Raw genomic sequence first — 16,584 nt, 5'->3', positions numbered from 1 at the left:
TGTCCATTTCATACCAGGGATGTATAAAACATTTTGTAAACTGTATTCTGTAATATTACCAAGATCTCGTAAGGTCACTAGTCACTAAAGTTATCAAAATAAATGCATAGAAATTTGTCTCAGAAATGTAATAAACAAAGTTTTTAGTCAGTTACATTTGTCCAGCTTTGTTTCCACACAGTGATTTACTGTAGGTTAGTTTATAGTGACAACAGACAATTCTCAGTCATTTGGAAACAACGAGGACTGAAGGTCAACAAAAGAAGTCTTCCAGTCTCTAGACAGTAGCATCAGTTGCTGTTGTCAGCTTTAGATAAAAAGCCTTTTAAGCTCATTTTTGCTGCTGTATGAAAACTATGTCAGACATTTTAATTTGTGTGTGAAGTTTTTGTTGAATAAAACCAGTAATCCAACTAAGTAAAGTTGTATGAAATACCCCCGAAAACCTAAAAGGAGTAAAAGAAAAGTAATCTTAAACCTGCAGCGCCATGAAGACTGTTTCGGATCATACCAATCAGAGCACTGTACATGCATGTCCACGGGTTCCAGCACCTTATTAGTCCATTATTCGCAGGCTTCTACTAAGCCAAATTGAGGGTTAGAACATCCTTGGCATTTTGTGCTAGATGACAGGGCAAATATGTCTCAACGTAGTTTATAGCTTGACTTTCAAGTTATCATCTAACAACAGCTTTAGGCCCTGAATCAAAGCCTCACTGACGATCCAGTGTAAACAGGCTAAAAGCCATAATGCAGTGGGAAAGGGGCATTTGTCATACAGGTAAAAGATGTGTATGTACAGTATGTGTTTCATGTACACCATAAAAGCACATACCGGGAGGAGGTTACTTGGAAAATAATGACTGTGTGTGTGTGTGCGGGCGTGTGTGCTGGAGTGGGCTGTTATTCATACGGGTTACTCATTGATCCAGACGACTTGAGGGAGTGGTGTACAAGGCAGGGATTGGCTCCATGAGCAGGGTTCAGCTGCAAAGGGTTGCATGACTGAACACCAGCAGACACATATAGAGTATGTATTCATTTATGTAACTCCCTCACAAAATGACATATGCACATTGTTTTATCAATGAGGCCTGAAATTCAAAATTCAGAAGTGCTAGATATTTGAAAGTGCATTTGAAACACATACACAAACACCTTGACACAAAAGTCACCCCTTCTACATCTCTGATGCCGGACTTAACACCCCTACATCGTAAAGAGGATGGTTTTGACAGCAGACACCCATGGGACTACACACCCACACTTTGTTATTAGACTGTTCCCCCAGTGGAGCCCTGACAAAGAATGTGACAGCTCCACACATGTCGCACAGCAAGGAGAGCACATATACACTCAGGAGAGGCAGAGGCGGCATGACCCAACATGCACTTGGCTCTAATGGAAAACCGTCAGATGCTCCGTCGCACAAAGGCTCGAGGAAGGTGAGCCGGGAAAGCCAGCATTCCGTGGATAAAGTTGTGTACACTGGACTGAGCCTGAGCTTAGTGGTTGGAGGTTGGAGGGAGGGTTGAGGAGGCTCAGAGGAAGATGGAAGTTACAGTAAGCAGAGCTATTAAAGAAAAGTGTAAAGAGTGGAAGGCAGGAGGAACAAGAAGAAACAGGGCTGTGGCTGTATTCATAAGGACGGTGATGTCTGGCAACAAGGTGGTAACACTTCACCTACATAAGCCATACATCCAGAGATGTGTGACGAGCTGCCAGCTGTCGGTTAGCGAAATACAATCAGGTCTAAATACCAAGCTACCACATCCCAATAAAAGGGCAGAACCAAGACTTGATGGAGGCACATAATTCAAGTTGATCTTCAGGGTATGAGAGTGGATTAGTGAATGAAGTGCACCATAAAACTGTCAATCAAAGCCGATTAACAAGCTAACTGTCATGCAAACAGAAGGGTATTATAATAATTGTATTTTAATGCCAGCACTTTTAAATCTTGAACAACCTGTGAGCACTTGAGCAGCAGTCAATGAGTTTTAGATATCACTTTCCTCTTCTTGCTATTTGGGGCATAAAAGAGTCTTAGATTTTGCCCAAAGACCTGTAATAAAAATGAGCTCAGTTATTTGTGCCACCTATCAGAACTAATCTGGCCTTTGGAGTCAAATCCTGCAAGAAATGCTTCATAACCACACCCACACAGACTAAGCGTGGGCCTTTCTGCAAAGGGGAAATTCAAAGAAAAGCACTTTGAAATGTTCACCTCATCTTAGGAGGAGCAGTGATGGCAAAGACATTCATTGTTAAGGCTTTTAGATATTTAGCGGTTAATAATCCACTCTCTCTTTCTGCTTCCAGAGCTGTGCGTCATGGACACACTCGTGCGCCCGCTTTTTATGAGTTAGACCCTCTTCATTTTATTCGGCAGCATCTTATAACTCGTGGTTACTGACTGTCACGTGATCGAAAGAAGCAGGCTTACCTGTATATGCAGATTTCCTCATGGTGTTTCCTCTGTTTGTCGTTAAGTGTTTTTTTTTTAGTTTGAAAATCTAAGCAGTTAATGATTCGCTCCCGGTTTCTCGCTGTGTGACAAGGGCACGTTTGATTCCGTAACTTTCACAGGTTGGTTCTTTCTGCGCGCTCCTCTCCTTCCTTCTCGGCCACCACCTTGACAGTCAGCTTAACCAAAAGCACTTGAGTGCAGGTCAAGTTAATTAATTTACTAACGTATTCCCGCTTTTTTTTTATATCCACCTCGACACACTTGTGGAGACAGCCTGCCGGGAATGGGCACAGTCTCACCTGCGCTCCTGACGCACGCCCAGTCCTGGAGCGGGAGTGGTTTACTGTACGTGTGGGGGCTTTCAGTGGGATAAAGGCGGCGTTCAGTGAATAACACCTGCAAAGGTTTTCATGTTTTGGAGAAAACTAACTGAAGCAAATAAATGAAGAAGACATCTCAATAATTATGGAAATGTGCCTTTTTAAAAAACACATATATTATCAGAGCTGAAAAATAAATTGAATGATTCTTTAAAATTAACAAATTTCAAATTATCAAAGAAAAAATAGGGGCTCCCTTTGTTTGTGTGTGTAAATCCGCTACCAAACATGCCACCACTCGTGTATAGTGTGGGCAGGCTGTTTGTTTGGAGGGACAGTTTGTTAGCAATGCAAACTTTGTGGCTGGGAGGAGCCACATACTGAATAAGCCCACATTTATTAAAATATTCAGTTGTGCCCACGACCTTTAACGTTTAAAAAAATTCCGCATGTCAAACTGTGACAACCTACTTTATGTCCACGTCCTGCCACAGTCGGAGCTGCAGGTCTGAGCTTCAGAGACCACGTGCGGCGTATGGGGGTGAGTCCCGCGCGCTTTGGTCTTTGCTCAGCGGCTCCACAACAGATGTGACACAGCTGCCAGTTAGTGGCTCTGAACAGCTCATTCAGGCAGAGCTGCTCATGCTACAATCAACACATCAAGGGTTAATGCAAAGTTCTGTTAAAGGATGTCCGGGTCTAAATAATTCAGTTTAAAGAAAAACAATTGCATGTTTAACATATTTGTCAGCAGCTTAAATCTCTGGGGACATAGAATTAGCGTAACACAGTGTTAAACCAGAACTAGGCTAAATTGGACAGCAGTAACATCAGTCAAAGGTATAAAGTCAGGGAAGTGATCCAGTGGTGTTGTACAGCTGTACAGAAATATCTGCCTATGGTTTGCTATAGTTGGTAACATCGACACCAAGGCGTGTGAAGCCGTGGCTTCTTCTTGTAAAAGTTGCTCTTTAAAGTACAGGCTTGCAAGGGAAGTGACAGAAAAAAAAGTCGAGTGAGTCATCTCTGTTCTTAGAATCCAGAGAAATACACATACTGTATGTGATGTATGAAGACGGGCGAGTTTTTGCTCTGAGAAGATGGAGACTGGGTGTTTTAAGAGGATCACTGAGGACAAGAAGGAACTCAGACGCTGTACTTGTTCAAGCACTTCTATGATGAGCCTCAAGTATCAAAGAAGTCTATGGTAAAAGGACATTTAAAACATTTAAACAATGAGGTCACTTTAATTTAAAGCTCAGATCTCTGCAGTGACAAGACCATGTTTTGTCAGTTTCCTTTGTTCTCGGTAATGCTTCAAATGGGTCCCTTAGACCACAGCGTATAGAGATGTGAACCCCTGCTCGCCAGTAGCAGCCACAAACCTCACCAGGGCCTTCTGCAGGAACTGGTTTTCAGCCAGAGCTGCTCATTCAGAGCTTCAATGACCCTGTATAACAAATGTACTAAACAGCGGTGGCTGCAAGAAGTGGGAACAGTTTTAACTGTTTCTCACTCAAAACATTTAAGCTGTCAGTATAACATTCAATTCTGATTCATTTCAAGGGTTGTGGGAGGAAGAGTATGTGCTGTATCAGTGGAATCAACCATCAGAAAACCACACTGTTGAGTGAGAATAAAGCCTTTTAATATCAGTGATCAGTGACCTCTGCATTATTTGGCTTTCTACATATTTTTTTTTTTTTTGTTTAGCCACATGTCTCATGATTGTACCCAAGCCACACATGCTCATAGCCTTCTAATCAAATAAAAGATCAAATTAAAAGGTTTAACGTGTAGGGGGCAATCAGAGAAGCTACATGCGAGTAAATGTGACTCTGTGGTGCTAGTTTGAAACCACCAGGATTCTAACTGGTTGGCCATCGGGCCATACATGAAGCCTCTGGGTTTGACTCACTCACTCATCTCATGAAATGTAAACACTTCTCTGTTAGGACTTTGTGTTCACGTCTTACTTTGTGTTCAGATTCTTGCTTGCCTTGTACCTCACTTGTAAGTCGCTTTGGATAAAAGCGTCTGACAAATGACTAAATGTAAATGTAAATGTAAAATATAAATGACTATCTGGTCATTTTAACAGAGCTTTAGAAGTTCTCTGCAGAGATGGGAAAACCTGCTGTGAGAGATGTATGAGAGATATAGATTTAGTAGTTATAGAAGTCTCTAAATCCCTGAACAACTGTCTTTTCTCATATGCCTATTTGCACACACACACACACATTCAGCCGTTTGGTAAACTGACAGGCAACATGTTCTAACAGTGTTACATTTTAAGGAAAAACACACTTTGATCTCTGATTTTCACTGTGCATTTACTCTCTGTGTCCTGCGGGAACCTGTACAATGCTGCTTCTGACTGTGTGGCTCCGTGTCCCTGTAAATCAGTAAGGCAAGAGGAATTGCAAATAGATTTTATGTTCAGCACGTCACACAACTGATTTTGGACAACAGATGAGCTGGATTGGAGGGAATGTCTTCAGAAGCCTGGGGGGAATGGCATGTTTCTCTTGGCTGCAGTAAGCAGGGCAAATATGAATATGAATGTTATTCATTGTTTTAGACTTTTTCATTCCACAGACTGATGAGAAAATCATTGAGACCACTGAGAAGCATAATTATGTACAAAGGTGGTGAGAAATGGTTCTCTTTGGTTAAGTGTTTAAATACAATGGCAACAGGACGATTTAAGACAATGGAAAACTTTATTAAATGGTTTTCATTAACAACCATTACATTTTTCTACAAAAACAAAACATTTTGGAATTACATGCAACCTAGCAGACTGCATGTAATTGCACAGAAGTTAACATTTGTTCAGTGTTTTGTACCATTTTCTTGTGGATGAGCTGTCTTAAACCCCTTCTCAGCACAGACGGTGTGTAAGACCCTCACACAGGATATTTGACCACACTATCAACAAAACACAGAGTTTAACCTTATTAAACTTTGAGCAGTCTATGTGTCTAATACTGTACTAGGTTTTTGTTCCCCATCTAAGCTGAAGAAGACCTGTGTCAGAGGGCATGAGACGCTGCCTACCTATCTGATATTTAATCAGGAGGAACAGAAACAACCCACAATGATCAAGGAGGTGTAAATAAAATTGCACACGTAACAAGACGAGTGAGACTTTTCAACATTTTATAACTTGAATGGAAAACATTAATGAAATAATAACGGAGACACTTTGAATCAAAAACTCTTTACCTAAAAGCACCAATTTCCGCTTGTAGCTTTGTTACAGAAAACAGTTTGTGACAAATTCTGTAACAACTCAAAAACAACACAGTGGGTAATACAACCACATTAAAAACAGTTTTATTACCTTTTCAGCAGCACCTGTGTGTGTGTGTGTTTGGCTTCAGAGTAAAAATAGTACGGCCTCTGTTTTCTATAAAGATGTGTCATTGCACACATTGTCTGTTTAAGTTTGTGGCAGATTATTATCTTGCACTGTTCCATAAGTTATTTTTATACTTTGGGTTTGGACCTACCTTATGATTGTATGTTTCCTGTTTCAGGTTATGACGTATAAATATGCAGTTACACAATCAGGAGTTTTGTACAGAAGTGTGGGGATGAAATCGATTTGGATGGATTGGCTGAGTTAATAAATCAGTCATCTACAGTAGTAGGTTAACTGTGATGTTCTTTGCCTCTTGGCTGTAAACTTTCTCCATCTGGGTTTTTTTATAGTAAAGGGGGTCTCAGTTTCCGTTGCTTGCTGGACTTCATGCACCTCCTCCCTAAGTTGTCCCCATACACATGCATACAAAAACAGTGCAAACTCGCACCGCTGCACAGTGAGACCAACCCTAAAAATGTGGGTTAGGGTTAGTGCACTTTAACACTTATAAGCATGGTGTGATCTTTGCTGCTTTCTGAAGGGAAATAAAGTCAGAGCTTGTGACCACACAAGTAAACATTGCCAACTTTGCATGCTGTTACAATATGTTTATCATCTGTTTTTTGGCGACCTAAATGGCGTCTGTGCTGCAATTGGACATATCCTGCCTTAGACTGTTTCAATTGTTCCTAAATTAACAGAAAACTGTTCCAACCTTTTTGGGATGTGGCGCTGCCATCAAATTCAAATAAGCTAATTAATATTTTCCATAAAATTGTTCAACATCTGATATGTGGATTATGTTCTATTTTTAATAAACTATGGGTTGATGGAGATTTGAAAGTCCTTGCATTCTGTTTTTATTTACATTTTACACATACATTTTGTCCCAACTTTTTTGAATTGGGGTTGTACACTGTTTGAAGATAGAGTTGACTTTTGTCATGTTATAAAGTAATTGCACTGCAGTCTGGATTTTGTTGGTTTGTGCCACAGAACTCTGTTGCTGTGGCTGCACAACTTAGTGGCAAAAGTCGTGATCCTTGTATTTGTAACAAATGCAAACTGCTGCTGAAAGCAGGTGGCGGCTTGTGTAACAATACTTTTCACCCTAAGCTGTCGAAAAATGTTGGATTGCAACTGTGCAAACATAGTAGTTGGCTACAAAGAATCAGGGTTAGGTATAGGCGATAAATATCGATGTTGGCATTTGTAAAAAAATCCATACTTCCTTATTGTCCCATCCTTTGTTTGACTGGTTGCCACAACATTAATAGCAACAATTTAACACTGAACTTGAACTTAACTTTTCTGTGGAAAAGTACTATGTTTTGTGACCCATATAACCAATCCAACATACTCACTAATTTGCTGATTTTTGGCTGGTGGTATAAAAACGACCCAGAATGCTGTACTTTAGCGAAGGGCAGTCCTGGCACAGAAGAACAAGCTAATCCAGATTCTTACTTTCTTAGATTCTTGATTCTTACTGTCTTTGTTCTGTGCTTTAGAATTTCCAGAAGCTGCAATAAGCTGCCAGTTTAACAAAAGACTGTATGAATTTTACCAATTAAGATGTTTCACCATCCTCTAGTAAAAAAAAAAAAAAGAACTAAGGATGCAAAAAAGTACATTTTTTCGAACCAAGCTATAACACATATTTATTCGTGACTGTAAATGACAAATTACATAGTATATACATAAAGTTAAACCCTCTTTTAATAAATCACCTGAAATAGCAGAACAACTTTTGTACAATTGTAAAAAATCTGTGAATTTATAGAAATGCATGGAAAACTGTCCTTCACTGACGCACACCACAGTTTGAAGACGTGTCAGAGAATGTTGGAAAACATGCTGGGGGTCTCATCAGTTGGTTATATTATATACAGACTGATATGCGTGTGTTCCACGCATATCCTCATAAACTCCATTGTTAAGGACACATCTTGGTTTCTTCGTGGGGTTTCCGGTCTTAGTCTGGTAACAGCAGATATAAGTGTCAATACATTATCCAATTGAAACAATAATTACACAATTAAATGGTAACGAGTGATAGGATTATGATTCACTGTATTTTGTGACTCATCTTTAATGAGGTATGTGTATTTTAATCTTTGCAATATTACAAGTGGCACAGAATCATTTTATTATACACTTTCTGATCAGGTTCATTTTAAAACGCCGTCAGATATAACAGATGTATGAAAGGTAAACTGGAAGATAATGCAAACTAATATCAACAATTTTGCAATAAATCCTACGTAAGTAAAGGTTTTAATATCCAAATGCTGTAGAAGTTAGTTTAAAGAGCAGTAAATTCAACTCCATGACCATTTTGGAGAATAGAGTTTGCGCTCTTGCTGATATTCTTTTCTCCATCCTATTTATGTTAATGAGGCCATACTAAAAAATTAACAGGACAAAATGATTTTAGATTATGTATAGATACTCAGTACCCCCAATTAAGGGCTTGTGAGATAAGCCATTATGCCAAATGTAACTAATTAAAGAAACACAAACAGTACCTTGATGAGCCATATAAGAACGCTCATGATGATGCTGAGGATCACAGCCACAGAGATCATGACAGACAGCAGGATCAGATCATCTTTCGATCTGTTACACTCATCTTGAACCTGTTTGCTCGGGAAAGCTTCTAGAAAATATGTAATAATATGTTAGCTACTAAATAATTGCCCAAGTTAATTTTGCAAAGCAACTTAATCGCTGTGTAATAATACTCAGAAGCTTGTTTTAATTACTATGCCTAAAGATTAATGGTTCAAAAAAAATGTTTAATCCCAGATGGAAATTGCCTTATTACAGCTGCTCTCTGCTCCAAATTAAGGAAAGAACCACAGTGTGAGTGAACAGTGAAATGAGCGGAAGCAACTCAAGACTTTGACGCACAGCTGTTAGGTTTTTTCCGTTGCTAAGTTGCATTAATAAAACTGGGATCCACCTGATCGTTATCACCCTCTTAGTACAGCAGAAGTGGTTTCTTGCATCCAGGCTTGCAAGTAGCAGCACAGAGGTTGCATCTTTTATAGTAAGGATAAGGACTGATCACTGATTGAAAAATTCTGTTTGAGGGTTTGCAAACAAGTACCTTAGAGATACATTATACATTTTGCAAGAATTTTCTATCAGCGGGGAACATGTTTTCCTTTTGTTTGACAGTTAATTCAATGTAGCTTTGGATCACTGAATGACGTGTGTGTTAACTATTTACAAAAATACTAAGAAAACTGTGTGAAACTAATGGAAAAAGGACCACACATTCGTAGGAGAAGCCTTCTGCTGTGCAGCACTGTGGTGGAGTGGTTAGTGGTGTGAATGGTCTGTCTGTGTTGGCCCTGTGATAGACTGGCGACCTGTCCAGGGTGGACCCCACCTCTTGCCCTATGATAGCTGGGATAGACTCCAAGCCCCCATGACCCTACACAAGATGAGCAGTTACTGATAGTGGACGGATGGACTTCTGCTGTGCTAAAAAGTGATGATAAAAATCGAGTAATGACACTGAGATTCACTTGATCATCATCAACTTTGCTTTACAAATAGATTAATCTCTGATGTAGTACAACATAGTCAAAGTTTCTGGATTCTAGGTGAAATTTCTTGATTTTCCGTTGTTGAAAAAAATAATGCAGAACAAACAAATGTCTCAATTTGTCCAGAAAAAAACTATCTAAAACTAGAAGATCATTTTTATTTCAACAGACCAGCTGTGAAAAGTGCAGGTGCAGAGTGCAGCTGGACAATAATCACCGTGGGAGGAGGATTTTACAATTCTGTGAAAGGCTTACATTATCATTCTTGGCTCACATACTGACTATGAAAAGTAGCAACAAATGGTACACAGCCAAATTAAAGTTAAAGGCATTTATATTCAAAATGTATTTAGTTGTCCATTGTGTAATGATGTCATCTTTTGTTTCAGCAGAGTAATTCACTTACTGAAGGCAAAACAACTCCATAACAAGCAGAAAGTGAAAGCATTTTCAGGAAAGAAACCCAATGTCTGGTGACAGACACGCAGACATTAACTGTTTAGGATCAGTTTGATATCTGTTTGAGTTCATTCAGTATTTTTAACAAAACTTAAATTAAAGCTGACAGTCACCACATCTTGATTGTTTCATTTAAAATCCACTGTGGAGCTGTAAAGAGCCAAAATGACAAAGGTGTCACTGTCCGAATATATATGGACCTGACTCTACATCATTGGTAACATATCAACACATTTGGTACTTTGGTAATAAAACACATGATCAACTTGTAATTATATTTCTATCAAAACATATTTTATGTTGGCATTTATTTAAATATAAACAAAAACCATCAAAAGAATAATAATGTTTTTTGCCCTTTGGGCTCATCCTGTGAGTTCCGGGTCACCGCAGCGGATCTTTTTACTCTATCTTCGCACGTTGATTTGACAACTTTTTTATGCCGGTACCCTTCCTAACCCAACCTCCCCAATTTTTACCGGGCTTGGGACCGGCACTGCGCGGCTGGGGATGCGCTGTTAGGGGTTCAGTGTCTTGCCCAGGGACACTTCAACACTCCGTAGGCAGCTACTCTACCAACTGAATTTTATACCTGCCACTAAATTTAAATCAGTGGCTTACAATGTATGATTGATGTTTAGAAGAAAAACTTTTGTTTGAAACTGAAACTGAAAATAAGGTAACTCACCTTGCACCAGTAACAGAGACATTGTTGCGTTTGTGGTCATGTGATTTTGAGAAATTGTGTTTAACCTTTGATAAAAACACCAGTATGGTCCTTCATCGTTAGGGGCCAGGTTTTTGATGACAATGTCCATGTTGGGAAATTTTCCTTTGACCTCAAGTCCATTTTGGTCATTGCTGTTAGGGTAATTTTTTTTCCAAACTATGAGTTTCTCATTGTCATTCTTCATCACAGTCAGGGAGTCTTGGTCTTGATCAGGACATCTGCACTGAATCGTGATGGCTTTCAATTGCAGCCCATGACTGTCTACGCAAGGGGACATAACAGCATACAAGTATTCAGTTTTATCCTACTTGACCGCCATTAATGACTAATTATCTTGCACTATGACTGCAAAACACATTGTTTTATTCTTTGGCATCACATATAATCAGCCTTACCTTTGAAGAAGAGAAAAAGGAGGGTTGTAATCTTTAGCGAGACAGCCGACATGCTGACAGTAACTGTCATAAAAGAGTCACTTGAGTTCTGACTCTTTAGCAGGAAATGTGTGTGTTTTCGTCCATCCCACCCCACCCCCCCCCACCACCCCCCCGATGTCTGATGTGGGCAAAAAGATGGCTGGCTGAGCAGACAGGGGAGGAAGATACATTGTATCTAGATTGTGATAAACAACCTGTCTCTGGCCTCACACCGGAGGTGAACATGACATTATGCTATTTTTAAAGTTCTCTAAAGCCTTAGACGAGATATTATCAGAGCTTAATATATTTGAAATGCTACTCCAGTGTTAGCATTGGGTTAAAAACTGATTAAAATTATGAAGTCCTGTTCTATGGTAAAAAAGAAAAGTATTTATTTAAATTAGCTGACAATATTAAAGGCATTGTAGAAGGAGAAACCAATTCACTGGCTTAGTACATCTCCAGCTACATAATATATAATTTTTTCATTTATATGTTTATGTGTTACACATAGATTACTAAATTTACTCGAGACACTTAAGGTCATGAAAATGTAATGCAAAAGGGAAGTTATAACAGATCAGACATGCTGGTATTGACAGGAAATGCAATTTTCACCAATAGCCCAACCGTAGGATATAAAAGCTCATTTTCGGTTTGCATGAGTGCAGAGTTGATGGTTACTCTTAACATTTAACCCCCACGAGTGAGTAAAAAGGCAGCTGAACTGTGTAATCCAATTTGTTCAGTTTACAGTACATTTGAATTTGTGAAGTAATGTAAGAAAATTCATTTTAATTGACTAAAACCTGTTTTACTAAAGGTCACAACTCGTACATCAACTAAAATAAATGCTTGACTATTATTTATTAGGCCTCTGTAAAACATCAGGCACAAGGAAACACTATTAAAAGCTGCTGCATTTTTGAGTGTTTGTGCGGCAGAGGTCATCACAGTCAGCTTATTAACCATAATGAAAGTAGGTCAAATGTTTGTTGACCCCTGAGGATGGAGGGCAACTGTGCTTTGCAGTACCTGCATCCTCTGGTGGCAGAGGAGCAAGCGTGACTGTGTTTATGCCAGACATAGCTCAATAGTTAGAGCACAGATGGTGAGCTACAGAAACTGTCTGTCTATAAAAAGGTCTAAAGATATTTGTATAAAGTTAACCCTTTCTAAACTGTAGTGTCTGTGTGTAAACAACCTGTTTCTGGCTGCAGTGAGACGGAAGTCTGAAAGGATCAGTCGGCATATACAGTAACTGGCACAATCTTTATTTTGGGTTGAATTTCATTTTACTTTACAATTAGTCGATTAGAGATGGACAAGTAAGCAGCACACACCAGGAGAACTTGGGGCTCAGTGTCTTCCCCAATAACATTTTGACATTTAGCCAGGATGAAGGACTGTGGACTGCTCCACTAACTGAGCTGCAGCCTTCCCATGGACAGAGGTGAGACTCAGGGTCAAAGGAACAACCTGGTGAGTTTTTACTGAGGTCTGTTCTCTCTGTCGTCCATCTGTTGGATCTGGTTGCTGTCTTCTTAGAGGCCAGTTTTCCTAGCCACAGGCTTCATTTGGCTTCCATGGAGGTGGGGATATTTTCCACCCTGTTGTCAGTGGTGTCTTCCCTGGGGAACTTGATATGGTGCTGTTCACTGTGTTTATGCGATCTATGAAAGCTTCTACTTGCTGTATTCCTTTGCTGTTTCTTCACACCAACAAGGCCACGCCTGCAATCCACAGTCCCCCGGGCAGCCATGATCCTTCAGAAAGCTCAGGAAGATCTGCTTGATGGAAGACAGATCCACTTCAACACTGACACCCTGAAACGAAAGACAGACCCTAACCAGAATCTGCAATTCTGCCTATTCTTGTCACGGAAAGAGTTATAAAATTTGGCCAGAATGCACAAATGGCCCAACACCACACAAAGGAGAAGCAAGGTGGAAGAGGAAGTTTGACATTCTTCACTTCTGCAGGCAGTCTGCAGAGGACAGTGCCAGGAGGAGGAATGATGAGGAGGCTACAGCAGAGGATACCAAGGACAAGTGAGTGAAGAACCCCTCAGACCCAGACAGAGAGAAAGGTCTTAGCCAAAGGCTTCAGCATCCAAACAAGTTGCTGCTGTCAATTTCCTTATAGCGACAGAATCCACCATCCAAAACAACAAGCTGGTAGTTACGCAGGCGGAACAGGTCTCTCACAGGAAGTGTGAGAAAGAAAACATTTTTGACCAAAAGGCTTTCAACAACCGTTCTTTTCTGTTGCTGAGAAGCATTTAATGAAACATGACACTCATACCTAGGGAGAAGACTTCTCTTAGAAAAGTCTCTTTATTTTACAGTGTTTCAAATGGCCATCTAAAAAAGTGCAGGTACACCGCTATTGGCAGATTTTGTTGTCCGTTGTGTAGTGCATATAGACCACAAGTTGTGGTGTTTTTAATGTTTTGTTAGTGTTGTCACCTTTTGTAAACAACACTGTCTCATTGTGACTTTTTAGACTTTTTATTGCATCTTCTATTTTAGAATTGGTTAACTGAAATTTTGACGTCAGAGAGAAACAGAAGTGTCATATGAAAAAACAGGACAGCCAAATTGGGAAACAGACAGCAAATATACAGTACATGCTACTGGCAACTCTAATCTGAATTAATGCCTGCAAAACAAAAACAAACAAAATAAAAAAACTGCATGTACCAGCTTTATTTCATCTTTCATCAAAGTGTTTTTTTATAGGTCAACCAACCTGTTCAGTGAAAACCATTGACTGCTGTTCTGCAGAGACAGCGGCCTCTGCTGGCAGAAGAACGTATTTGTCTGCATGTTTTAGCCATAAACTACTTAGATGAAATACAACTCCGTGTTAAAACTAGACATAAACAACATGCAAGAGTGATATTGTTCACTGCCCTCTCTCTAAAACATTCATTCATTTTCGTGTGACCAGTTAGTAGATACTGATGTACAAACAGCGTAGTTGTAATACTCTAAAAAATGTCTTTATGCTTCATCAGTTGCGGGATATTTATTTAAAAACAATAAAATCTCTAATTAATATTAAAATCGCCAGGAAAAATATCTTTTATAAGGACCATTTATTTGATACAGAACAACAAAGGACATTTAAATAAAAATGGGACTGAACAACTAAAAAGAATTGTTACAGCCTTAACTTTTTAAATTAAGCCCTAAGATAAAATTTAATAAAGTGTGTTGCATTTTGGTTCTTTAACTCGTTGTGTTAAATCAAGCACACCAAATATCGTGGAAAAAATGTACAATCATGCCAAGTGTGTGGGAGAGCAATATGTGAATTAGTTGGTAATTTACGAAATTTGTGTCATAAGTCATAAAGTTGAAATGTTCAGATTCACCGTTCACCACCAGGAGCACAGGCTCTTGGTAAAGTTTTTATCGGACATAAAACCTTTTGTAGGAACACACATACAGTCCTGTGGTGCCAGTATCTGCCTTATTATTAAGTGTAACCTAGATCCTTTATTTAAAATTTAAATAATGATTCTTTATCCTATCCTCTATCGGTTAGTGCTTATTTTATTGAACATCCTTTTGCTACACTGTGTAACAGTGATCCACACACGTCATCCACACACCCCCTGATGATGATAAGTGCTGCTCTGTAAAAAAATTATCTCCTCTTAGAATCACTTCGCATACTGTTAACTCTGCAGGTGGGAAATATATTGGGAATTTTTAAAGATAACTTATTTCCCCTATGACAGCTTGCCTCCGATGTTAGACTGTGTTCGAGAGAATCTGTCAGGAAGACTGGGACAGGTGGCACAGGTCAAGCTGTGAGAAGCTTGTAGAGACTTAGACAAGAAGACATGAAGCTGTAGCTGCTGTCAAAGGGGCTTCCAATAAGTACTGAATTAAGGAGGTTGGATACTTTTGTAAATGCTAGATGTCAGTGTTTGGTTTTTATCAAGCACTGACAAATCTGACAAATTACTAAAAACAACATATTTTGCATGTGGAGTGTGACATCTTATGAAAATTTTCCAGTGCAACATAAACCAGAGGAGTCAGGCGTTGCAGCTATTTACACCTTGTATGGAAAAGCCTAATCAGACAGTTATGAAATTAAACACTTTGAGTTTTAACTCTTTTCCTTCAACACCTACCCACAACACACTTCTAAAAGCACCTTGTGAATGTCACAGTTTCCGCTTGTACCTATGTCACAGAAAGCAGCTTCTTAAAAAAATTTACGAGCTTCAAAAACAATTTTATTACTTTATCAACAGCACCTGTGTGTGTGGTTATCAAACCTCATGCTGAAGCCAGATTGGGTTTTCATGTACCGTGAAGTAAAAAAATGTTCTTGTTCGTTTTTGTGTGTACGTGTGTGTGTGTGTGTGTGTGTGTGTGTGTGGTGATGTGTCACATCACCAATTGGCTTAAAACTGCTGCAGATGATGTGACATAAATTGTTTTTATGCTTTGGGTATGTAACTTATCATTTGGTGTTTCCTGTTTCGGGTTATGAGAAGTATAGAAACTGCTGCCGTAGTACAATCAAGAGTTTTTTGCAGATGTGCAGATTTAATGTGTGGGTGGATTAAGTGGAACATTGACTTGGCTATAAAAAAAAATCTCCCTTATACAGTAGCAGGTTAACTGTGGTATTGTGAAATATGCTACATCTTCTTTGCATCTTGAAAGTAAATGTGCTTGTTTTTCTTGTAAGAGGGGTCTGAGTTTCCGTTTGTGTGCGAACACTCACCTCGAAGCAGTTTCCTTTTTTCTCTGGACTTCTAAGTGGTCCCTGCACACATACATTCACAAACACCGCAAAGTCGCACAACTGAACTGGCAGACTTACCCCACTAATATGTTTAAGCGCTCTTTTCACACTTGAATGCACGGTGTGATCTTTACTGCTTTACTGAAGGAAAAAAAACAGTCGCAGGTTGTGACCACACAGACTCTTGGCTCAAGTAAACATTTCCTACTTTGCATGTTGCTACGAAAAGATTGTTTTTCTTATCTTACATTTTCACAGTGACTCATAAGACACTGTACTTCTCTGTGGATTTCAATTGAATTCAATTTCAATCAACTTGACTTGGAAGTCTCTGAACACATGCATTGTGTTTTAAATTGGAAATGATTGTGGAGTTCAATGTTGACTGTAAAAAAAACAACAACATTAAATTAGTTTTGTTCTGGGTCAAAAAGAAAAAAAAAGCATGTCATTTGTTTTTATGTCTTGCTGAAGTCACAAAGCCACAAT

At 39.2% G+C, this 16,584-nt stretch overlaps 2 protein-coding genes across 4 annotated transcripts in view; both read right to left on the bottom strand.

Annotated features, from left to right (window-relative positions):
• Positions 1-2,774, bottom strand: part of LOC137099895 (septin-9-like) — a 60,623-nt gene extending 57,849 nt beyond the window's left edge. For both annotated transcript variants that reach the window (XM_067477278.1, XM_067477282.1), the window contains exon 1: positions 2,447-2,774. In XM_067477278.1, the coding sequence (XP_067333379.1) occupies positions 2,447-2,468 (22 nt within the window). In that variant the 5' untranslated portion in view covers positions 2,469-2,774. The remainder of the gene's footprint in view (positions 1-2,446) is intronic.
• Positions 2,775-7,790: 5,016 nt separating this feature from the next.
• On the bottom strand, positions 7,791-11,407 carry LOC137100464 (uncharacterized). 2 transcript variants are annotated; one of them, XM_067478298.1, is made up of 4 exons: positions 11,299-11,407; positions 10,862-11,164; positions 8,686-8,816; positions 7,791-8,137 (listed from the first exon to the last, which is right to left on the bottom strand). In XM_067478298.1, the coding sequence occupies exons 1-4, from the start codon at positions 11,366-11,368 to the stop codon at positions 8,027-8,029; spliced, it is 615 nt and encodes a 204-aa protein (XP_067334399.1). In that variant the 5' UTR covers positions 11,369-11,407; the 3' UTR covers positions 7,791-8,026. The 2 variants fall into 2 exon arrangements, with proteins under 2 accessions (XP_067334399.1, XP_067334400.1); XM_067478299.1 differs by having other exon boundaries at positions 8,686-8,813.
• Positions 11,408-16,584: the final 5,177 nt, after the last annotated feature.

The sequence above is a fragment of the Channa argus genome, chromosome 15 (genome assembly GCF_033026475.1).
Source record: "Channa argus isolate prfri chromosome 15, Channa argus male v1.0, whole genome shotgun sequence".
Lineage (NCBI taxonomy): Eukaryota > Metazoa > Chordata > Actinopteri > Anabantiformes > Channidae > Channa > Channa argus.
Note: the sequence above shows the minus strand (reverse complement) of the source record. Positions and strands in the feature narration are given on the sequence as shown.

Excerpts from the sequence above, each read along its gene's own strand:
- LOC137100464 (XM_067478298.1), bottom strand. The coding sequence starts at position 11,368 with ATGACAGTTACTGTCAGCATGTCGGCTGTCTCGCTAAAGATTACAACC. Across the intron at positions 8,817-10,861 it reads GTCTCTGTTACTGGTGCAAG|AAGCTTTCCCGAGCAAACAG; the intron begins GTGAGTTACCTT and ends CATATTTTCTAG. Across the intron at positions 8,138-8,685 it reads TTCTTATATGGCTCATCAAG|ACTAAGACCGGAAACCCCAC; the intron begins GTACTGTTTGTG and ends TGCTGTTACCAG.